The 25,238-nt window shown below is 36.4% G+C and overlaps 1 protein-coding gene across 11 annotated transcripts in view; it reads left to right on the plus strand.

Annotated features, from left to right (window-relative positions):
• Positions 1 to 25,238, plus strand: part of VTI1A (vesicle transport through interaction with t-SNAREs 1A) — a 344,985-nt gene that overhangs the window by 79,151 nt on the left and 240,596 nt on the right. For 9 of the 11 annotated variants that reach the window (XR_003905737.1, XR_003905738.1, XM_029932596.1 and 6 more), the window contains exons 5-6: positions 5,074 to 5,094; positions 9,797 to 9,881. Coding sequence is in view for 9 of the 11 variants with exons in the window: in XM_029932596.1 (XP_029788456.1) it covers positions 5,074 to 5,094; positions 9,797 to 9,881 (106 nt within the window). In the remaining 2 variants the exon portion in view is untranslated. The remainder of the gene's footprint in view (positions 1 to 5,073; positions 5,095 to 9,796; positions 9,882 to 25,238) is intronic. The other 2 variants (XM_029932597.1, XM_029932590.1) reach the window with 1 other exon arrangement.

Genomic DNA, 25,238 nt, shown 5'->3' on the forward strand with positions numbered 1-25,238 from the left:
AAAAAAAAATAAGGAGCACATCAAACATCAGAGGGTGGTGGGATAAAGGGTTTGACTCATAATAGATTAAATAGCATGAGGGTGAGAGAAAAAAATATTGTCTTCCTATTTTAAGTGAGTTTTAGATTGTTCATCTCTTTCGAATGAATGAATCATAATTTTATTTCATATCTTTACTGCAAAAAAAGCATTCTCTTTTTTTGCAAAAAAGTGAACGCATAGTTCCCATGTCAATTCTTTAGAAAGCTATAGATCTTTCCCTCATATGAAACTACTGCTTAATATAGAGGAAATAGAAAGGAAGGAGGTGTTCCTGTCTAACTCAGACTCCTTTATTGTAACAGATGCTGTAGTACTCTGACAGGGATCTCTCTCTCTCTCTCTCTCTCTTTTTTTTTTAAGCATGTTCACTTCTCTTAATGGACATTTTATGTGCCTAAAACATTTGCCTTACGCACATATAAGTGTGATTCTTTTATGCCTAAAGAAAAATATTCCGCAAAAATAGAGTTCATATTTTCTGAATTTTTCAAATTATATTCCTGTCACTTTAAAGTGAACACACCGAGTTTTCCTCTGGACTTATATAAATCAAACTTACAGATTCTGGATGCGCTTGGAGAACCTGAAGTTCAGATATAAGGAGCTGTCATTTCAATAAATAGAATATGATAAATTATAGTCCTGAGACAATGTTACAGTTAGATTATTAGTCATGAGAACTTTTCAATCCAAAATTTGAATTAGGTTTGAAAGTTCAAAGAGACCACACTTAACTTTTTAGACATTTTGTTGCCAACTGTAACAGAATTTCCATATCATAATGAAGTCATTAAATTTTGTTTGGGGGCTTTTTATCATAATGTACGAGTTAAAATCCCTCAAACTAAAACACATCCCTCAGCCAGGAATGGTCACTTGAGAATAACTCTTTATTCTGCATCACTATTCATTCAGACTACAGAATTAAAACAGAAGCCCTTTCTTTAAAGGAAGAAAAGATTTTAAGTTGTCTCTTTATATCAATTTTTATAGCTCAAGGGCTGAGAAGATAGTCTCTTTTCTGGGTATGATTACCTATAATCTACATAAGAAAATATTTTCAGCCTCAAACTAAGTATATCTTCAAGTTAATTGTTGATAAGTTGATTTTCAGGACTTCTTAGCTGTGTAATATTTAAGGTAAACTTTTTATATAGAGAGAAATCTTGGAGGTGAAAAAAATGAGACAAAAAAGCAATATTTGTTTTATTGAAATTGGGATATATCTCAATTTTTAAAAATTGTAGATCAGAAATGGAAAATAATAAAGAATTATAGCAATGGTTCCAAATAGGTAAAATAAACTACTGACTACTAACTAGTTATTTTTGACGCAACATGCACATCTTCCCTACAGAGGCTTCTTTGTAGAGATTTAGACAAATGTAAATGTCATAGCTATTATTTCTCATTCTGGCCATTTATAATGCATTTTTTAGGCATCTAAAACCTGGCTATTTATACACATAATCTGCCAATTAGCTATAAAGTATATTAATTTACTCTTATATAAATATTTCTGACATGATTAGAAATGTCAAGATTCTAGCAATTAAGAATTTTTCAAGTGCATCTTTAATGTCCCTCCCACAGTATACAATTCCATTTAATTCCAAATTAGTTGCTTTGTGTAAATTCATTTCTAATTCATATCTATTTCATACAATCGAATATGGCTCATTCCTAGTTTACAAAGAAGGAACAAAATTACCTACTTTGCACATTTGAGTATTGTTGTGTCATCAGCTTTCCAAGGACTATTGTCTTAGGCATTGTCATTCTATTTTAAAATACCATATTTTCCATTCCACATGGCAACATTTTAATTCTTTGAAAGAGTTGAGGTTTTGAAATGTAGCAGTGCTGTATTTAGAGTGGAAACTTTAATAATTATTACCTTGATTTAGTTTTGTGAAAACCATTCTCAGGAAAGGGAAAGAAAAAAAAACCATCTTATAGAATTAAGTCCCCTAATCCCCTTCATTGCAGAGTATGATGATGGGACACATTGAATGTTCCAGACTCTATTTTTGAACCCTAATAGTCTCTCAATTTCCATATGCACAATAATATTGATTGGTGAATAAATGTGAGTAAATGAAACTTTCGTAAATCCTAAATAGAAGGTTTAAATCCATATCTAAGGAATAGGATATTCCTAAACATGCCGAAATTTCTGTGGTAAAGTAATATTTAGCAGATATGATTGCTTAATTTTTTAATACGAGGTTCTCTTAAGTTCTGATTTGGGCTTGCTGTGCATAAAGTGTGTCAAACTTCAGCTACAGACCAGGGGGTGAAGTCGGTCAATTTAATTCCCCAAGATCTAAAGAAGGTCGGTATCATTTCATATAGCCCTGGCAGAGCAGATCATTACCAGGCACAAATCTGTTCGTTACGTGCTGAGGGTTTATAGCAAAATAAATAGACTGTCATCATAAGTTCAGAAAATTGTGTGTTCGACCCACGATAATGTGTAAAGGGCGTTTAATAGAGTTCAGCATTTATTCGTTATCTGTATGCGGACAGAGACGGCAGTGGCGTTATCAGCTTTAAAAAAAAAAATCGGTAGTTCTTGGGGTCACGTGACACACCACACACACACACACACACACACACACACACACACACACACACAGGCGCGCGCGCATGAACCCTCGCATGCTCTGCAGTGCAGTTTTGATTTTAGCCACAGCAGAAGGCTTAACCACAAGAGATTCCACTGGTTCAAACCAGCGTAAACCAGATTTTTTCAGCCCACAAAGGAACAGATTACCTCTTGTATCAAATTCTGCATGGGGGGGGGGGGAATCTTTGTTTCAAAAAAGATGTTGATTATCATAACTCAACATGGTGGCATGGCACATTTTCAAGTCGCGTATGATGGAGCTGGTAACTCAATAAAATACGAAACCGCGACTTTCAGTCTAGTCTAAGCATTGTTAATTTTCAAAAATAGACCATCTTTTGTTTACTTGAATGGAAATCCCAGCCTAACTTAAAAAAAAAGAAAAGATAAAGATTAAAACCCCTCCCATTACCTAGCTTAGCTACAAATCCGGTGTAGAGCCTGAATGCAGCCATGCGGCACAAACAAGATAGAACATTTTTTGTTTGGAACCTATTGAAAAAACAAATGGGTAGCATTTTTAAACACTCATTGATTATGGCAGGGTGGCATGCCCCAAATGGTCTCAATTGCTGAGGAGTAGTTTTAAACTTTGGCCCTTTGAGTATCATAGTCAACTGAAGAAGGGCGCGCCCAGAAAGAAAAGAGAGCTGTGCTGTCGATGTTCAGATAGCAGAGAAAAGATACCTGTGTGTGTTAGGCCAAGTATTTTAGTTTAAAATTTTACTTCTTCTTGCGAAGAATGTGGTAGCTTTTCACATGAAACCAGATGGTTGACTCATAGACACTGGTCGGTGGCTGAGAGAATGTGTATTAATTAAAAATAATTACAACGCTCTGTATAGTGTGAAAGGACAATATTAAAAGTTTCATTTTCACTAAATGCCTTGTGAGACATGATGTCATAAATTCTGCACCCTCTTTATAAAAGAATCATAACAGTTTTGAAATCTCATTCTTTTGCACTTGAAATACTTTTCACAAAACAAATGAAATAACAGTAAGCCGAAATGCATACTGCCTTTCTTGATTGGAGACAAAAACAGCATTAAGCATTGGGAAAGCCGGGCTATAGTAAGCATGATACTCTTAGAGAGACTTAGAGTGAGCAACTCATGGCGCGTTTCTCCCAAAGCAATAATTTAATTTATTAGCTTGTATATGTCAAGTGTTGTAACAGATGTTACAGATATTTGGATGTTTAGAAATTATTCATTGTAGACTTGAATTGCGGAGGATGCAAATTTTAGACCTAGAATATGGTGTATAGTCTTTCACAACATTGGTTTCAGTTTCTCTTCATCGCAGAAATTATGGTAGTCATCTCAACTATACGATATTTGATTTAGAATACTGTGAAATACATCCACACACCCCCCCCACACACACACACAAAGAATGAGCCAGATACATGATTGTGTCCATTTTCTAGTTTCTAAAGAGTTAAAGTAACTTGTGTTATGCTATTTTGAAGGCAAATAAAAAATGTCCTACAAAGGAGAATTAAAACGTTATCACAGGGAATTTACTAGCAAGTAGAGTGGTTTTTCTGGTTTGACTTCGATGAGAACAAACTGCAGTACAGACAACATAAGAGAGCTCATGGCTTTAAGATGGCCCAGTTTACGAGATGAAGAAAACGGAAAAATGAAGAAACTTCAAAAATCAAAAAAAAAAAAAAGAAAGAAAGAAAAAACCACCATGTGATTGCAGTAGCCTCTTAAGCGAAACACACCCTAGAAATTAAGTCTGGTATACACACTATTTCTAAGGAAAGTGAAGTATTTTCTGATACTGTGTCCTAAATATCATCTCTCCCGGCATGCTTTATTCTCAATTAAAATATTGTCACCTCCAAATACAATCCTATTACTAGACTGGGTCCATCTATGATGTTAACTAACATAATTATTTATCTTTAAATAATTATTGGGACAAAAGCATGGACTATTAATCATTTTTATTTGTACAGAAAATCTGAAATCAGTTGTCAAGTTTCAAAATAGAGAAACATCCTGAAAACTTGTATATACAAAACCTCTTCAGTGGTACATTCTTAGAAGAGAGGAACAGTAAACTTGTTTTCTTTCTTTATAATATAGACTTCTATGAAGTCATTCCCCTTTATTTCATGATGGTGTCTTAGATGTACTTTAAAAGAGAATTTCACACTATTCTCTTTGTTTAATGTGACAGTGTGAGAAAGTGATCTTTATTCGTTCAAAAAACTCTGCATGTAGTCTCTGTTTAGGTTCTTTTAATGTGTTTGTCTGTGATTTTTAAATGCTAAACATGTAAACAGATAAATTGTCAATGTTAATTCTGTATCCTGTCACACAACTGATCTTTCTTTCCTGCCATTTCTTTCCTTTTTATCTTTTTTTTGTGCATTCATGTTGCAGTTGATAAAATTACGTGAAGAGGTGAGTACTTCCTAGCTTGCTTTTTTTTTTTTTTTAATTCTGCTTTTCCCTATAAAATTGAATTTCTAAATCTGAAGTAAGATCTTTGGGTTCATTTTTTTCCAGAAAAATTTACATGTAGCAAAAGTATTGATTATATTGTTAGAAATGTTCTTTGCTGACTATCTATTAAAAAAAAAAGTAAGCTCTATTCATGCTTATCACAGTGATCATTTTTGTGGGTTGGTATCTGGAGAAAATTCATATTTTAAAGGCCAAAAAATAAGAGAGGCAAAAATAAAGTGTAGTTTTAATGTAACCTGACTTCAGATTTGTTTTATTTGTGTTGGTTTCTGAAAGAAGTCAGTATGATTAAAATGGTTTTTTTTTCTGACATTCCAATTTACTGAAAATTCTCTTTAAATATCCCCAAATTTTTAGGTCCAACACAAGATACCATGAATCTGTTTTCCTTTTAGGGAAATACACATATGTTACAAATGCTCTACTAGTCTGTGCACACAGTTACTCATTGTTAAACACTTTCCTTTTTGTAAGAAATAGAACCCACGTGAGTTCTCATTTTTCTGAGTTGCCGGCCTGTATTATGATGAAGCTCCAGACCTATTTGTGGCCCCGCATATATTAACAGCAATGTTTATAATTTTATCCCCGTATCAGTGAAGGGTGCTGAATGATTCTGGTCTTGTTTTGGTTTGTTTGTTTTTAATTAGGCCAAACTGAAATATGTTTTGGTACTCTTTTTCAGAGATAAATAGTTATATTTTTTTACTTAGTGCGGTTGAGTTTTGTTACTTTTATATTAGAGCATAAGATAATGGCCCATTTTGCAATTTAAAAGTTGTCTAATTACTTCTAAGGAGGACTGTGAATTATTTTTGAGTTTAGATTGACTGCATTGATTGAGATTTTCCTGGAATTTTTTTTTTTATTGGTATGTCATCATTCTGTAGGTGATATGAATGCTAAATGAGAGGCTCTAGACATTGGTTTTCAGCAACTCTTCTGATTTAAGATGCACTAGTGATGTCCTCTCAGTAAAAGTAATAAAAATATATATAAAGGGTGAAAACTATATAAAACCCTTACCCTCCAACCTTCTTGTGTATTTTATGGAAGCAGATGTATATACTAGATGAATACAACCAATTGCAGTTTTGATATGTGAGATTTTTCTCGAGGAGAGTGATACTCAACATTATTTTTCTGCAAGACAGAATACCTGCTTGTATGTATTTGCATATGCCCGTGCTTAGGTGAAGAGCCCGAATTTTCAAATCTTAATGGAACTAACAATAGACTTGAAAACCTCTTTTGAAGAAAATACACAAAGCTCTTGCCCCTGAATTTAGTGAATATGATTAATAAAGTATTATGCCTTATTAAATTCAGCATTTCTGGCAGATTTATTTTTGTTAAGCTGAATTGTGTGGACATCGAAATCTTAATTCTAAATGCTGAAAACATCATGTCTGCATTTCTTTTAAAACACATTTTATCATCACTTTATGGCTTAATTCTTTTGTTGTGCCTATAGCAACAGTTTTGTCAATAGCAGTTCTGGACTCCGTGTTTCCAAAACTGTAACTTGGAATGGAATTGTACCTGGAAGAATGAGATCATTCAACTAACAGAATAATAAACTCTGGGATATTTTTTTGCCAGTCTTTGATATGGATGCAGCATTGATATTTGTGAAATAGATTAGGACAATGGCAGGCGCACTGACACACGGTTTGCTCAGAGACGGTTGTTTCCCAGCCAGGATCCTAATAGTAATCAGTGAGTGTACCCCCAGATTTCCTCCTTCTACCTCTCCTAAGAAGGCAAGCACTCATCTTTTTCAAAACAGGATGTTTTGCTAAGTTTGCAGACAAAGTATGCCCCCATCCCTTCCTTGTGATGCTCTTTCCTGGCTCAGTTCTGGGGACAGGGCGTGCTCGGAGGCAGGCTGGTGTGCACAGGGAGAACTGGTGTCGGCCGTGCCGAGCCCTCCGTCTGAATCCTGCATTTCCTACTCTCCACACTACGCAGCCCCTCACGCAGCCCCTCACGCGAGCTGAGCTCTGTCTGAAGCTCCTGCACAGCTTCACTTACCTGCTTTGAAAGGGCTGAGGAGAGGGTGAGAGAATGAGTTTGGGATGGAGTGTGGGGGCAAGTTGAAAGCATCAGCTGCTACTGTAGTGTATTTCCTTTCATTTTCCGAGACCCGGGCAATGCACAACTAAGGGAACAATGTAAATAGCACAGCTGTTACAAGAACTTGATTTTAGCTTGACTTAAGTGAAGAGGTTCCAAAATACAAAGTGAGGTCCAGCTAGAAAGCTGCTGGTAAACTGGTAGTGCTCTTGTGTGCAGATTTACTCTGATAAAATTGAACTGTCTAGAAGAAGAGTTACTCCACGATTCAGGAATATGCATTTTTCTTAAGTTCTTTTAGAAATTTGCTCCTCATTAGAGCCATACACTTAATAATCTGTTTTGGCTCCCTTTCATGGAATTCTAAGAATCATCCTACATTTAAATGCTTTGTTTCTTGTATTATCTATTATCATATAATTACACTGTCCATTTCCAGGACAGAGCTTTGATTTAAAAAAAAAAATTATAGCAGCTAAATGTTCTCTTTTAATTTAGGGAGTTCATCCAATATGAAAATGGGCCAAAAATTTTTTGTTCTGTTCTGAATTAAAATTCAGATTTACTCTTGATTTCACAAATCTGATATCTTTTTAGAGAATTACCAGTTTGAAATTAAGTCCTTTGTTAAGGCAGAAAGTAATATTCAGAGAAGGGAAGAACAATCCCTATGCCCAAAACCTGCACGCAGGGAAAAGTAGGAGGAAGAAAGCTATTTTTGACAAGCTGAGTGAAGCGTTTAATTTTCTTTAAAAATAGTCATATATGACAAACACAGAGAGCTCCCCTGCTTTCCTTTTTCTCAATTACAGGCTTTAGTGAGTTAGCATTTTCATGATATAAGCATTCTTTCCTTCCTCCCTTTTATTTATTTAGGTTTTTTTTTTTTTTTGCAGAGGGAGGGGCAGCTTTTCTCTTAATTTCTCCCCTGTATATTAGACAACTCTATTAATTATTATAGACTGTTGTTGCCGCTTTCCTGACCTTCACATCAGGTCCTATCTCTCTGTTCTAAATGCATTGTTTTAATGATTCTTCCTCCCCCCGCCCCCCCCAGGCCCTTCCCCCCCAAAAAAAATTTCAAGGAAAGCTTTGATGTGGCTTTAGCTGCCTCCAACGTCTGGCCGCATCTCAGATGTGTCACCTATGCCGGGAGGGAATAAGGAAATCACGTTTTGAATGGTAATGATAACATACTAATCACTTCCTTTCTTTGAAGATGGAAGCGAGATATTCTGTCAGCATCCCTGGCTGCTAGAGCTTGGAGGCACTGGTCTAGGTGTATTAGCTTAAGTGTGCATGTCAATACAGCTTGCATCTCCACGATCCATGGGGGCTCATTAGAGCAAGGTAGATCGTTTCGCTCGACAGCCACTCAGATAATATGTGTGGCACCTCCTTTTTTATTATTATTAGAAAGCGTTTCTTCGATTTTAAATGACATCTGTCAACAACACAAAGTTGTAGGAGTTGTGGTTGCATTTTTCCTTTCTGTTTGACCAGACACCAAAACTAATTTGAGGGGGAATAGTACTAATTTATACAAATACTTGTATACATGTACACGCAAATATACACATACCCATATTCATATGTTTCTAAGTATCCAGACATGTGTGCATCTGTACACACACCACACACACACACACACACACACATTCATGTACGTGCACGTATGCTTACTTATTCATAGCCATGATTCGTTTATAAATCTGTTGGTCAACGTGAATTGATCCAGTGACTGGTCATTATGGTTAAAAAACAAAACAAAACAAAACAGCCTCAAAGAAAAGAAAATTGAGACGTTGAGAATTTGGGGGAAATCGTCTCATTATCTCATCCAATATGAAAGGGTATATAGAATTATTATCATTTTAGCTCCCAGTCTAAAACAGTAGGTGACAAAAGTTCACCTTCAATCCAATGTCATACACTGGGAATAAATCCACATTTTTGAGTATCTGTGCATGGAGAAACATGTTCCTGTTGTTTCTTGGTGGTTACCCCCAAGTTGTCTTAAAACTAGAATAACATTTAATATTCTGTTTTATAGCGAATTCTGTATGCCATCTTGCACACTTCCCAAATCAGGGGGAGGGGGCGGTGGTGGCATTCTCTTAACAATAAAGTTTCTCATTAAAAATTACTATCTGCAGCAATCAAAGGAACAAATGAGTTTTTTAAATGATTGCATTTTATAAAAAATAAATACAAAATAGGCATCATAAATCTATGCAAGGGCCTCACACATCTACTTTGCTGAAACTCGAAAGATCCAGTTGGCTCTTGTCTCCGTACATTTCTCAGTGTTTGGGAATAAGATTCATGTGGCCACATACAATACGAGTCTGCCTTTTAAAACAAAAAAAAAATGAATGGTCCATACACGATTGATTGGAAATCTGCCCATAGGAGATTTGCTAAAAATTATCTATAATGGCTAGTGATTCCCCGCACCACCCCCCCAAGAAATGTTAGAGCATATAAAGGCATTAATTTTTTTTAAGGCAAAAAAAGAACATTGTAGACGGCCGTCTGATTTTTTCCCCTTTTTCTTTTTCAGAGGGCACATCTGCTCGATAACACAGAGAGGCTGGAAAGGTCATCTCGGAGACTAGAGGCTGGATACCAAATAGCAGTGGAAACCGGTAAGAATTCTGAGAGTGAGCAAATTGTCTTGCGTATGCACAGCAGTCTTCACAACACATGACATTTCAGGGAAACTTCAAAGGAGTAGCAGAGACAGCAGCCCGAGATGTGGTTTACATATTGGGGAGACAATTGGGAGCTTATTTGCGCTTATCTTTTTTCAAGTTAAAAGGCATGACATCTACCGAAAACAGTTCCTGAGGTTTAAAAGTATACATCTGAAAAGAGATGGAATACTTTGTCTAAATTCTACATTTGTCTTAATATGCGGTTACATGTTGTCAGTTTACCCACCCGCGATGATTGCTAGCACACGGTGCGGCCTCCAGTCGTTGTCCCTGTACATTTATTCACATATGTAAAAATTAACATTTTAATCAGTCTAAATGATGCGAACTGGGGGCAAAAGCAGTAACAATATATAGCTTACCTTGCTTATTTGTCCTGGTGATGAAAATGATTCCTAATGATCCCATTTGGTTTGTTTTATTAAAAAGATCATAATCAGATGTGGGAAAAGAAAAGCCGTAGTGAGCAGCAAGCCTAATGTTCATGATAATCTTATTAGCATTAGTTAATTCTGTCCAAACTTTTGGTTTGACTTAACACTGGTTACTGATTTCAGAAAACGCAGCCTTAATTTGACTTCTAAGACTTGTCTACTTAAAACAGACAAGCTTTTTTTTTTATTATAAATGTTATGTGCAATGACTGTATGTTTTTATACAGTAAATATATATCTGTTATCCTCTGCGGAGTCATCCATTTCGTATAATTTAGCTATCTTTTTTGTTTTGTTTTGTGAAATATATATTGTATAAAATTTATCTTGCATAGTTTGGAGAGCTCTTGGCTAGAATGCGAGGCACAAAAATATGTGATTCATAATAATTCCATTGATATTTTAAATTTAGTGTTATAAGAATGTTTATTTTGGAAGAGCAGGCATAATGAAAATGATTGCAAATATTTGTTTCTGTGAATGGCTGGTGTTTTGTCTTGACCTGGGTTCATGACTATCCCGTATTGGCTTATTACTATGTGATGAGGTCTAAGGAGCTGAATCAGAGTAACACAAATGGCATTGGCATTGTAGTAATGATGAGAAAACTAACAACAACAAAAAAAACCCATAACCCCTCCAGATTCATTAACAGTGGGGGCAGCCCTTCTTTCTAACATTATTAATAGGTTGCCTTTCTCCCTTGATTGGAATAAAAGCCACCTTTCACTTGTTCTTTTGGTCCTTGGGCTCAGCTTTAGATGTGACTGTCCTGGTGAAGAATGTCAATAATAGAAAGAGCCCTGAAGGTGAGGTCAAAAGATCAGACTGTTGGAGCTTGTTTGTGTGACCTTGAGCAGATAACATAACCTTGTAGTCTCAGTATCTACTTCAGTAAAATGGAAATAATATTACATGTCTCAGAACATTCCTGAAAAATCAGGGGTGCCTGGGTGGCTCAGTCGGTTAAGTGTCCAAATCTTGATTTCAGAGTAGGTCATGATCTCAGGATTGTGAGATGGAGCCCCATGTTGGGCTCCACACTTGGTGTGGAGCCTGCTGAATCTTCTCCCCATCACCCTCTATCATTCCCCCTTCCCGCCCTCCCCACCATTTGCATGCATTCTCTCTAAAACAAAAAGACAAAACAAAAATATTCCTAAGAAATGATGCCATATGCTAAAATGTTTTATATAACATAAAACTCATAAAACTATACAAATACAAGCATTATATTAATTTGTGTTCATTTGATATGCTGGTACTTATCTTTATTCAACGAAAAAACTGTTATTGTGGTTAAAGTTTGTATACATTTAAGGAATTCTTTAAGATTGTCACTTCGACATCCTTGGGGAAGGTATCCCTATAACTACTGAACATCTAAGGGCTTTCTTTGACAAAACATCCCATTGGTGAGTCTTTTTCCACATGGGCTGGGTTGGGTTGGGCATATTCTTGCTTTGACACTTGATCACAGGGCTTGATTTGTCCGATTGGGCTACCTTTTCTCTTTCACTATACCATTCATGTATTTTCCTCCCAAAGCTTAAGGAAGTTATCAAAGAAGATCACAGATACTAAAGGATCATGCATTGATCGAGATGATAAGATTGAATGGAATTTGATGGTTATCTCTTTTGATGTGTGCTAAAGTACAATATTCACATCAACTTATCAGTGTAGTCAACATGAAAAAGGTCACTTTAAGAGTGTCCCCAAAACCTACCTCCATCCCCTTGGACTTTTTGATAGATTATAAAGTTTTGTAAAATTAGATATCTTTTTGTCATATAAGGCGTGGGAAGTTCCTGTAGTCTATAAAACCAAGTGTGAGAGGAGGACCAGGGTGGGCTTTGTGGATAATGACAGATATGGTACAATCGTTGCCTAGACACAAGTCATCACAATAATTCATTTTCTTGAGTTTGAAAGTGGAGTGAGAAATGAGAAGCACTGTCCTGGCATCTTCCTAAAGCATATGCAGGAAAAAGTCATTGTGACAGGCACCATGTTCTTGCCTCATTTGCTGCTTCCCATCCAGCCCTCAGCTGGGTCAGCCTAGTCAGCCAGCAGCTCAGGGTTTTGATCGTGATGTAAATTTATGATGCTAATTGTTTTGTTACAGTAGTAGTAGAAGAACACTTTAAAAGGAAAAACCTTTAGCACCTACTAGTTTCTTAAAGACTATGAAATGCAAGGAGGAAAAGCAATAGAAAAGCTAGTGTGACTTGAAAGAGCCGAAAACAGGAAAATGATTTCCGAGTACTGGTCTACTAGTTCTTTGACCACAACAGGAGTTTTCACCAGACCACAGCAAAATGAGAGAAGAATTACAAAGTGGAGACTTTCTCATAAGGCAGATTTTATTAACTTAAAGGACTATGCTTTTTCTAATGTGATGTTTTTTTCTATTTTGGGGTGATAAAATACAGGATAGTTTTATGATATAAATAGTGAGTAGAAGTTATATATTTATTTTCTCTCTTACCAGAAAAATAACAAAATTGACAACCCTATTTGGGTCCTCTGAAATGTTTTCTGAAATTTTACTTTTCCACAAAATCTAGGACCTATTATCTGATGGGCTGAGTTGGAGAGAGAACAGCTCCATCATTTGGGCTGGTAATTAATCAGATCTGTGACTTTGAAAAATCACTTAACCTCTCTGTGTGTGTTTTTGTATGTATAAAATGGAAACCTGACATCAGATTTTATGAATTCCAGAAGGTCGTACAAAGTAAAATGAGATCATATATTCAAGTTCTTAGAAAGTAATGAGAGCTCTGTAAAAGTCATCATTTTTAAATGTTACTGTCAGTGAAAATGGTCATCCTTCAAAAGTATTGGTAAGAGATTTCAACAAAAATCTGTAAACTTTTCTATTCATTAACTTGATGACTATTATTGGCAAATATCATAAAAGAAAGTTTGATTATTATATATATATCAATTATATGTAAATAGAATGGAAAGTATATTAGTTTGACCACTACTATCTTCCTAGCAAATAATGAAATTCATCTTCTAAAGTTCTTGAATCATTTACTTTGTCAAATTGGCAGTTATTGTCTCTTTAAGAACAGCTACTCAGCAGAGGGCCACATGTCCAGAATGCATTTGGTCTGGGAAAAAATACATGATTATTTCTAAGTGCTGTTTATACCTTGATATATATTGAGTTTAATACCAATAAAATTTCTTTTGTGGATCCCTTCCTTTTTGAGAAAATTGATGGGATTACAAGTTAATCAAACAACTCTATTTAGAAAAGAGGCAGATGGGAGAGTAAATGATATTAAACTAAAGAGCCGATGGTAAGACATGTTAGTCTAAGACTAACGTCAAGAGGGACAGTTATCAGACTCATTAACAAACTACCTTGAGAGTGACCGTCAAAGACCAAACACCATGGTGGTTGTGTGAGCTATTGGCTTGACTCAGTTTGACATTTCTTATAAGTTCTTGTCGTAAAATCTGTGAGTAAAAAGTGACTCTTCCTTTTTTCATTTACTGCTAATAATCAGGTATGACTCTTAGCTGTGGAGATAACCATTTTGTTTGAGGTCAGGGACTTAAAACTCTGAGTCACTGTCCTTTAGTCTGAAAATATGATTTTTCTTTCCTCTGAAGTAAATTATCCCAGAATTACAACAGGCACAAAACTAATGGCAACTGTGTGATTAATAAACAAAATAGGTTGAAAGAGAAATTATACAAGGGCAGAAATGCAAGGTGCACTCTCTCCTTTCAGTAGGTAAGTAGACAGTTTAAGATAGGCATGACTATCCCACTCTCTAGCTCAGATGGGCCCAGTGCACCTGCTAGTACATCTCTGGAACCATGAGAGTGTCTTCCTACAGTTAGTAGCCTCACGTCTTTGAAGAGTAGGCTGTGGCAGTTATTAACCTTGCTCCTGCCAGCCCTGAGTAACTAAGCGTTATGAGTCAGCTCTCCTCCACCCTGGAGCCACATCAAGCCACCCAGCTCTGGTGTTCCACTTGGTCGTCGATCTCTTTACAACAAGGTGCTCTACTTTTGCCAGTCTTCCTGCTGTGAAGAAAAGGTGCTCTATCCTTCCCTGGGGTCCCTGCAGGTTCCCCACCATGGACTAGTGAGTGGGCATATGTAGAAATAATGCAATGTTTTCTTTTCTCAGTATTTTGCCTTTGTTATCTCTTTAATGTTCATCACAACCCTCTGTCATTACTCATTTCTTTTTTTTACAGATGGAAAAACAGGTACAGAGAAGTTAAGTTATTTGCCCACACTTACAATCAAGCTAGAAAATAGTACAGCCAGACTGTCTGATTCCATGCTTTTACCCAATAGACTGCACTTGGATATGAATGGGACCCACCTACCTAGGTTTTCCAAAGTGATCTGTTATAGTCCAAATGTGTCAGTTCTCACGTCTTTCACATAACTTATTCCAAAACTAACTATTGAATATTGTATGCCATGTGCTGAGGACACAGTGACATCAACATCACCAAGATCCCTGTTCTCAGGCAGCTTATGTATGGGGACAGGATTTGGGGGCAGAATGAGTCAGGCATTTTGTTGAATTGGTAAATGAATGGACCAGTGCATTTCAGATAGTGGCAAAATGAAGCAAGGTACTAAATAAAGCAAAGCTATCTTGGGCTGTCTAGTCAGGAAAGACCTCTCAGAGAGGTGCTCTGTAAGCTGAGTCTTGAACAGTACAAATAAGCAGATTTAGGGCAGAGGATTCCAAGAAGGAAAAGCAAATATAATGACTCTAAAGTGAGAAGATGTTTGGGATGTCCAGGCCACAGAAGACCAAGATAGCTGCCTCAGAGTGAGCAAGGGGTCATGGCACATGATTCGGTCAGAGCCAGATGGGGTGCAGAATCTGTGGGGACCCAGTGCACGAGAAGGAACCCGAATTTGATTCTTAAGAGTGTGATGCCATTGAAGAGCTTTCAGCAGACAAGTGGCCTGATCTGAATTGTAGAGAACAGGGATTGTAGGGGTGGAGTGGCAAAGGCATGGAAACCAGGAGACAGGCTAGGAAATGATGAGAATAATCCCAGATTTGGTTCTTTTACTAGTTGAAATGAATAGAAGGATTTGATGGTAAAGATATAGGAGAAATTAGAAGTCATTTTTAAAGCCATTCAGGGGCAAGGAGCTTGAAATTTGTCATTGATTTCCTTAACAATTGGTGTGAGATCCCAAAGATTCTTTCTGAAGGATACCACATCCCCTCAAATGGAGACTTACTAGTTCTTCAACCTGGTTGGGCTTTACCACAGACAGGGGCTAGTCCATTGTCTATTGGTGATGGGTACTGCAATTATAAATCTGAACTTGAAACCGACTTTCTGATGATATTTTATTTGAAAACTGATGGTAGGGGCGCCTAGGTGACTCAGTCAGTTTAGCATCTGACTTCGGCTCAGGTCATGATCTCCTGATCCATGGGTTTTAGCCCCACATTGGGCTCTGTGCTGACAGCTCAGAGCCTGGAGCCTGCTTCAGATTCTGTGTCTCCCTCTCTCTCTCTGTCCCTTCCCTGCTCATGCTCTGGCTCTCTCTCTCTCTCTCTCTCAAGAATAAATGTTAAAAAAAAAAAAAAGAAAGAAAACTGATGATAATGATCCCTATTTCCTGGAGTTATAAAGGCATAAATAAAATAATGTATGTAGAAAGGTTTTGTAAGTTACTTCACAAAAGTATGGTGTTTTTTTTCCTCTAGAAATCTTCACTTTAGGTCGGTTCTGAATATAAACGTACATTATCTCTTAGCTTAATTTTGTGCTATTCTAAAGAGGAATGAGTTAGTTCTTTACTACCCAGAGTGGGGCTCAGGACCAGGAACAAGCCCTGGGAGCTTGTTAGAAATGCAGGATCTTGGGTCCCATTTCAGATCTACTGACTCAGAATCTACGTTTCTACATTTTCAGAATCTACAGATCGGCCAAGACACTTCTGTTTGTTTGTTTTTGTTTTTAAATTTTTTAATGTTTTATTTATTTTTGAGAGAAAGAGGGACAGCATGAGCAGGGGAGGGTCAGAGAGAGAGGGAGACACAGAATTCGAAGACAGGCTCCAGGCTCCCAGCTAGCTGTCAGCACAGAACCTGACACGGAGCTCAAACCCCCGAACCATGAGATCATGACCTGAGCCGAAGTCATACGCTTAACCGACTGAGCCACTCAGGTGCTCCAGGCCAAGACACTTGTGCACCTCAGAATTAAATTAGATGTCCACTTTCCAGTGTTAGCATTTAGTCTGGGCCTATTTGAACTGGTAAAAGTCATTTCATTGAATCACATCTACATGTATAGATAATATATATCTAAATGTGTGCAAAACTTTAGGCAGGGAACTATGTCTAGTTAAACCTACACTCCCTATGAAGTAATATGTATGATCGTGTCTGTTATTATTAGTGGCATTGTCTATGATGGTCTTATATAAGAGCTGTAATAATTCTTTATCTTACTTTGTTTAGGAAAATATGAGTATGCATCACTTGGCAGCCAGCACAGCTAGTAACCTGTCCACTAACCCAAAAGAGACTCCATGTAACACTTTATGTTTCTCAAAATACATTTCCCCTATATTTAACACTACTTACATTATTTTCAAAAGAATGGTATATTTATCATAATTTCCTCTGTGTCTTGTTTCATCAGGGAAATGCAAAGATAGATTTTCTGAGTAAGCATAATACCATTGTTAATGTTTTTATAAGTTCTTCTCATAAAATAAATATTTTCTACCCAGGCTTTATTTGCTGTAGAAGTGATACAGAAGATTCTTCCATTTCTATCTGAGGATTTTCTTGGAGTCCTCGTCCTTTTCTATGAGGATTCTTGTTCTTTCTTTCTCTCTCTTTTTTTGTTGTCTGTTTTGTTGTGTTGTTGTGATGTTGGTTGTTGTTTGGTGGAAGGTTTCTCAAAAGGACTCTCAGAATATTGTTAACACATCCATCACCTCACATATTTCTCTCTCTCTCTCTCAATGAAAAAAGCAAATTCCGGTTATGTAATACAAATACAGTAGTATCAACTGTGGTCATCATTGTTAGATGTTTAAGCCATATCTACTTTGTAGCTGACACTTTGTGCCCTTTTTTCCAAAATTTATACCCCTTGCAAATATTTTTTTCCTTAAAAAAATACATTTTACTGCAATTTCAATATTTCAATGCTATGTTATAGTTCCATAATTTTAAGCTGCAGATATTCCCCATTTTAGGACTATACTTCCTTCCACAGGCCTGTTTTATATGACATATTCAGGTTATTTTTGCTTTTTATCATTTTACCTCCTCAAAATCTGAATTTATTTGTTCTAATAGAGTAAGCCAGAGAAATATATGGAGTAATTTTTTTCTAGACAACGAATAATTCTTAGAATTATAGCATTTTCATGAGAATTAGATAATTTATCTATACCACTTTTCTCTACTTTGCCTACACCTTTTTTTGAGTTCATACAAGAAAAGCAATCAATCAAGTATCAGCTTACCTTTTTAAAAATCAAACCAAATGTGTTTCATGTTTAGAACTTTTAAGAGAATCAGAATAAATGCATTTAGATATGCAGTCCCTTGCTTTGCATCTTTAATTGTCTCAGAGTCTTGGCTGAACTACTGACGGAGTTTTCTAGAGAGTTCCAAGGAGTTATAGGAAGATTATGAAGTACAAATTCACAATACTGCAGTTTTATCACATTCTATGCTTTGGTTCTTGATACTGTCTTTCAATTTACATTATTATTATTATTTTAATCGACTCACTGTAGAACTCATTTTGAATTTTTTAAAATTTTTAGTGTTCGTACTATTGCAACAGCATCAAACTAATAATTTATGTTGTTCTACAATATAGGAACAGAAAGTGGGATTATACATTTGGATTGATAATAACCATCCATTTTATCCCCAAAAATATTTTTAGGAAAATATTTTTCTGTAGAAATATTTTACTTTTTGACAGAAAAAAAAAATTATCGCTAGGAATTCATTATTTTGGCTGTTGGGGTATGTGGTTTCAAGTTCAGAATCTTAAAGATTCCTTTGCTTAAATACACACTTTTTTTTTTAATGCTGATAGGAATTACTTGACCACGTCCTGCAAGTTTTTAAACAGTCTACCCCGTGGTAAAATAATCACTTTTAATGTCCCATCATCACTTACTTTATAATTACAACCCTGTTAAAGTCCAGCATTTCAAAGTGCTGTGGTGCTACTCTGAAAAGGACAGAGGTGGTTGTCATTTGGGTGAAGCTCTTGGAGAAGATTTTCAAGTTACACTTAAATTTACTTTGTGAGGTTCTCTGAATTACTGGTGAGCTCCATAGTGGTAAGAAAAGGATATCATTTATACCCTATTTGGAGAACCTTCTCCTTAGGTGGTCCAAGTGAATTCATAGTGTTCATTTTTAATCCATTAAAAAGTATTATACTCATTTTTAAAGGTGTCTTACCCCATAATGCCTATAACTTTCCCATTTGGTTTGTAAGATAACATGTGAAGCCATTCTTATTCTGTTGCATCTCTGTGAGTTGAGAAAAAGAATGCCGACCAAAGCAGATCACTAAAATGCCAATTTACTTTCAGATATTACAGTGAGGACCGTTAAGCTTATGACCCTGTTGCACTGTACTTATATAACTTTCCTTGGGATTTTTTAAAATCAGGTTTATTTTCCCTTTGAGTCTGACTTCTAGTGCCCAGAAGTTTTCTTTTCAGCAGTGTTTATGTATTTAACAGAATTTTCTGAGGTGGGTGCTACAGAATTTTCACAGCATGGGTTCACATTGGACTAAGACTTTGTGTACAACTTATATCAAGTGGAAAACTTGATGGGCATGAGCTTTTAAAAATGTTTCTGTGAGTGTGTGCTCTGCATTTGAAGCTTTCGCCTGTATTTCCTGTTGGGCTACAATGTTTTCCAGCGTTGCCGAAAGAGAACAGAGTCAACATTAAAAAATAATTTTTTTTATTGAAGAATATATTTTTCCAACTAAAGTCATTATCAAAGAAACTGTCATGGTGGGTCATCATTCATGTATGGCAGTATACTGGCCTTTTGCATCTTGAGGTATAAATCTAAGTCATAGTTAAATAAATATCTATTTATTTAAAGAGACAAAACTGCCCTAAAGCCAGACATGAAAGTTTTTTGAAGACTGTCCCTTTTGGAGAAAAAATAAGCGTGTTGTTGAATAATCCTACCATTATCCTCCATGTTGGTAATCTCATCACAATTGATTGCCTACGGTCCTGATCCACAGTAAAAGGTTGATATTTATGTCTACATAAAATACACCTTTAAAATGAAGCTAATTCTCTTTATTTCCACTTTTCCTTTTTTTTTTTTTTTTTTTTAAGTTTATTTAGTTTGAGTGAGAGGGAGAATATGTGTAAGCATGTGCAGGGGAGGGGCAGAAAGAGGGGGAGAGAGAATCCCAACCGGGCTCTACACTGTCAGCACAGAGCCCGAAGCAGGACTTGAACTTATGATCCGTGAGCTCATGACCTGAGCCAAAACCAAAAGCCAGACAAGCGCTTAACTGACTGGGCCACCCAGGTGCCTTTCTTTTTGTTTATTTCCATCTTCACTGATATTTGCAGTATGTGGCACTTGAAAAGAGCACAGCAGAGCCCGAACATTTACTCAGAAAACAATTATTGGGCCCTGAGAAGTTAAAACCAGGGTTTATTAACCCTGGACTGAGCTAAGCTGATCTCTGAAATTGTAAGAAAATACTGACTTAAATTAATATTATTAGCAAAAGTTGTATTTGGGAGTAGGGTAGGGGAGATATTCAGCCTAAAAAGAAAAATCAATTTTATATAATTTAGAAAGGAACAGATGGCAGCACTGTCATAGGCACTTGGAATAGTAAGTTTCTGTAATAAGCTGGAATATCTTGGCAAAATACCTACTAGGAATATACATAGCTATAAATCCCCATAATAAGCATAATTAGTGTTTTTGAAGTAAGATGCAGGAATTAAGTCCATTTCATTGTGTCAGGGATAGACTCGGGAGAGATTTATTCCATATCTTACGGAATAAATACAGAAAGAGCAAGGGGAAGTGGGTCAAGCATGAGCGAAATCAGGCTTCGGGGCAAATACATGGCTTGGGAGAATTTCTACAGTGTGTCCTATGGCATGTCTAACATTATTAACTATACTTGAAAGTGGTAACATTTGTTTTAAAAACATTCTCCCTCAAACTTTTTATTATTTCAAAGTAACCTCCCCAATTAACCTGTTCATTTTAATAGTCAGATGTGTGATTATTTTTTTTAATATCTTATGGAGGTTTTTAATGCTCTAAATTATAAATTTGGTAGTTTGTAACTTTGTATTATGTGCTGAAAATAATCATGCTAATATTAAGAGTAACACTGTATAGTGGACTTTGAAATTTTCAGACTATTTTTACATCTGTGATCTCATTGTATCAATCAATAAACTAATTTAACCAATGTGGATATTTTTGTTCAGACTGGGTAGACTGTTCCCCCGAATATGTCCCCAAATGCTATCTATTTTTACTGACCAGAGTGGATATTAAGTTTCATTTGGTTTCATGAAGGAATCAATGTTTGTTTCCCTCTTCCTCATTAACATATCTATAAATTATCTATAATGTTCAGTGCTCTATACAGACTTGATGATTAAAACCTATTAGTTAAACAAACAAAACTTTCATAATAAGAAAGCTGCACGGATTTAAAGGACGCACCAATTTTTCTCCCTGGTGTAAGCATGAAACTTTTACAAAGTCGTCCAAATTTTTCATGTGGGTTGAGTTAAAGAGATTGACTGGAGTGACTTTGTTAATATAAAAAGGAGACCTTTTTTTAAAACACTATGACCCTAAAAGGTAAGCATGAAGATGGACCAAGTATCTATTGCCTCATTCCTACTGCCTGCCAGCTGTGAATTTTCTTACTACAATGAGTCCCCTCATTTTGATTGCTGTGTGCAAGGTACAGTGTTTCATTTTTCTTCCTACTTGGGCTTCCCGTAGAATACACACCCCATATAGTTCTTTAAATTCATACTGTTGTGAGAACAAGTCAGTCTTTCTGTTCTCTCCTTTGTTAACTGTATACCTCATGGAGGAACAGTTCTTTCGTGCCTTCCCTGAGTTGTTGGACTCGGCTCAAATTAAACACCACAAGAGTGTCAGCAGGTTACAAAGGCGAAGTGTATCTTTCTCTTCAGTATTTTTGTATAACATCGTCTTGATCTGGGAAATGCTAACAAATTCAAACAAACTAATCGTCTCACCCCCACCCTTTATAAAAATAGGACTTCGTATCTAACACATAAAAAGCGAGTGACCGCACATACAATATTTACGCCCCTTAGAGGATAAAAAATATCTATGCATATAAGATGCGTAAGAATTATTTTTTAATCCAAGAGCCTAGTCAGATCACCTGTATTTCACCTGCAGTGAAGCAAAATGGAAAGTTCATGGAGCTCTGTAACTAGGCAAGTTCAAATCTTGGTTCTACCACACAATGACTGGGAGATCTTGGGCAAGTTCCTTAGGCTTTGCTAGTCTCTGTTTCCTAATACATAAAATTTCTGCAGGTCTTCTACACGGAGGTTGCTGTGAGACTTAAATTAGGCAAACTATATAAAACACCCATTGCCGATGAAGTCCATCATATGTGCTCAGAAATGGTAGTTTCCATTTGTGCTAGTTTGCATGGCAACACTAGCTGCTGTGACAAATAAACCCCAAATTCCCGAGTGGCTGGATGTAGTAAAGCATGTTGCTCACAATTTGGAAAGTCCAGCGCGAGTGTTCCTAGTGAGCAGACAGCCTTTCAGGTGATCATTCAGAAATCAAGGTTTCTCCCACTTTGGGGCTCTGCCCTGCACAGAGGCTTTGGAATCCTCTACATATTGCTAGCGACCAGGCAAAGACAGAGTGGAGAAGGCACACCCGCCTTTACAGCCCCATCAGCAGCAAGTGACACATCGATTCTGCACGCAAGTCACTGGCAAGAACTAGTTGGATGGTGCCGCCTAGACGTGAGGGGAGTAAGACCTCTAGTTCCAACTGGACAGCCACCTTCCAGTCATAGCTTTGTACAAATACACATGGGCAGCTTGCCCTCCTGCCATGTCGTTTATTCCTTGCCCACTTTCCTGCCTCATAATCCATCAGTCAAAACCCTGGCCAGCAGAAAATAATGGGGACAGGTAAAAGAGTAGATGGCTTCTGGGTCAGGTCAGTGGGTGTAATCTAGAATTTGCGATGCAAGTGATACTTGCATCCTTATCTACGTTCTCTTAATAGAAACAGAAAAGAGTCAATATCATTTGCTTTTTTTTCCTACCAGGCATTTATCTCCATTCACTTCTCAAATTTATATTCCTTAGATCTGTAATAACAGATAATTCTGCTGCATGTGTTTTCATCTAAAGTGTTGACAATAGATACAAGTCAGCAAATTTATTTATACCATTTCTAAAGTATGTGTTTAAAGAACACTGCAAAATGTCACAGCCGAAAGGAACCTAAGGAGACAGTGACTGAATGTAATATGGTATCCTGGATGGGATCCTGAAACGTCAGACAAACGTCTGAGGGCATTAGACACAAAGTAAGGAAATATGAATAAAGTACGGACATTAGCTGACAATACTCAGCAATATTAGTTCACTAACTGTGACAAATGTACTACAGTAATGTAATATATTAATAGTAGGAAAAGCTGGGTATTAAGAATATGGGAATTCTCCATGCCATTAATTTTTCTACAAATCTAAAACTTCTAAAGTAAGCTTATATTTTTAAGTACATTGTAATCAGAGTAGTCTTCATATTTGCTGAATATCCACAGTGTGATCTTGTCACTGCTGCAGACCCGACTTCTCCGTATTTAACTTCTCTATCACCACTGTCAATAATTAGGCCTTCCCGGTAACTGACAGGACCCGTGTCTGCTTAAAGCATCTTGCTCACGTTTCGGCACTGGAAATGCCCTAGGAATGTATACTTCCTCTTTCTTTCTTTGCTCTCCCTGCCTTGGTGCTTCTAAGTCATTCTGAAAAGAACAATGTGGACTTTTATTTGGCTATCGAAAAGATCAGACTAATAAATCACTTTATCTTACAACTCCAGGAAATACTAGATCCATTATATGGGCCCATGGGCCCAATATTCATGTGATTCATCCTCATGAGCCCCCTTTATGATGTATAAGAAGGAGGAAACTATTTTACTTATTAGAAGGATGGTGGTCAATATTTTTTTTTCTTTTTCAGTTTAGAAAAGTAAAACAGACTATATGATGACAATAGAAATAGCTTTGTAAGAATATTAAGATTATAGATAACTTTTCCACTTCTGAATTTCCCAAAATGGTACTGTGTAATTTTAAAATTAAAAAAGAAGTTGATCGGGGCGCCTGGGTGGCTCAGTTGGTTGAGCGTCTGGCTTTGGCTCAGGTCATGATCTCACAGTTCATGGGTTCGTGCCCCGTGTGCTGACAGCTCAGAGCCTGGAGCCTTGCTTCCGATTCTGTGTCTCCCTCTCTCTCTGACCCTCCCCTGCTCATGATCTGTCTCTCTCTGTCAAAAATAAATAAATGTTAAAAAAAAATTTTTTAAGTTGATCTATGTTTAAAAGTGCCTAAAGTCTATTCTTGAAAAATTATTTCACATCATCATTTCTTGAAACATACAGCTAGAGAGAGAAAAAGAGATTCCATTTGTGAATACATGAAGAGATAAGATACTTGTAAAAACCTAATTTTCTATTATTTTTGTTTCTCCATATATAACTGCCCAGATTGTATTATACTAGAATTTATATCTAAGGGTCTGTGTCTCTGAAAATTCTATAGTAACTGACTTTTAAAATTATACACACACACACACACACACACACACACACACACACATATATATAGTTTTAAATTTTTTTAATGTTTATTTTTGAGAGAGAAGAGACAGAGCATGAGCAGAGGAGGGGCAGTGAGAGGGAGACACAGATCCAAAGCAGGCTCCAGGCTCTGAGCTGTCAGCACAGAGGCCGATGCAGAACTCAAACCCACAAACATGAGATCATGACCTGAGCTGAAATTGGACCCTTAACCGACTGAGCGACCCAGGTGCCCCAAAACTATATTCTTAACTTTTTTGGCCTACTTCTTTGGTTTATTCTTCATCATAATGATGACTTCCTTATTTCTCCAAACATAATTGTACCCATTTCAGCAGTATTTATATGTGAAAGGAAGTGGAAGTTCGAATCCAGATTTGTTGACCCTTGAGATCTTATATTGACCGTAGTAGGTATTAACTTTTTAGATCAATAAGAGCTGTTATTGACCTCAAAGGAAAGTCAATATCTGCTTGTTAATTTGCAGCTTGAAAATGTTACACATTTTGTTCTTCATTATTACCCTACTTATTTCAGCCTTTTAAAAAAAAAAATGTCTTTGGTGTTTCTATCAAGAGATCATCTTGTCAAAACATTTTAGTTTTGGTATTTAAGAAGATAATCATTGGGTCTGGTGGTCATTTGTGAGTAGTTCATTTCAGTTTCTTATAAAATTACAGCTGGCTGAGATTCAGCAGTTGAGATACAACTGCTGTTCAGGAAAGTGAAATATACTTATTATATTTTATTTAATGTAGTTTTTAACACTCGAGAAGCAATTTAAATGATCTATAGCTCATGACAGGAATATTCTGACGTATATATATGAGAAGTGATAAAACAGTTAAATAGGCAATAAGTAGTCTGAAAAGCAATTATCTTTTTTCCTTTTCCCTGTGTAAATAAAAAAGATCAGTGCAGATGAATTTTCATCAGGTACTTTTTATG

The sequence above is a fragment of the Suricata suricatta genome, chromosome 2, assembly GCF_006229205.1.
Source record: "Suricata suricatta isolate VVHF042 chromosome 2, meerkat_22Aug2017_6uvM2_HiC, whole genome shotgun sequence".
NCBI classification, from domain to species: Eukaryota; Metazoa; Chordata; class Mammalia; order Carnivora; family Herpestidae; genus Suricata; species Suricata suricatta.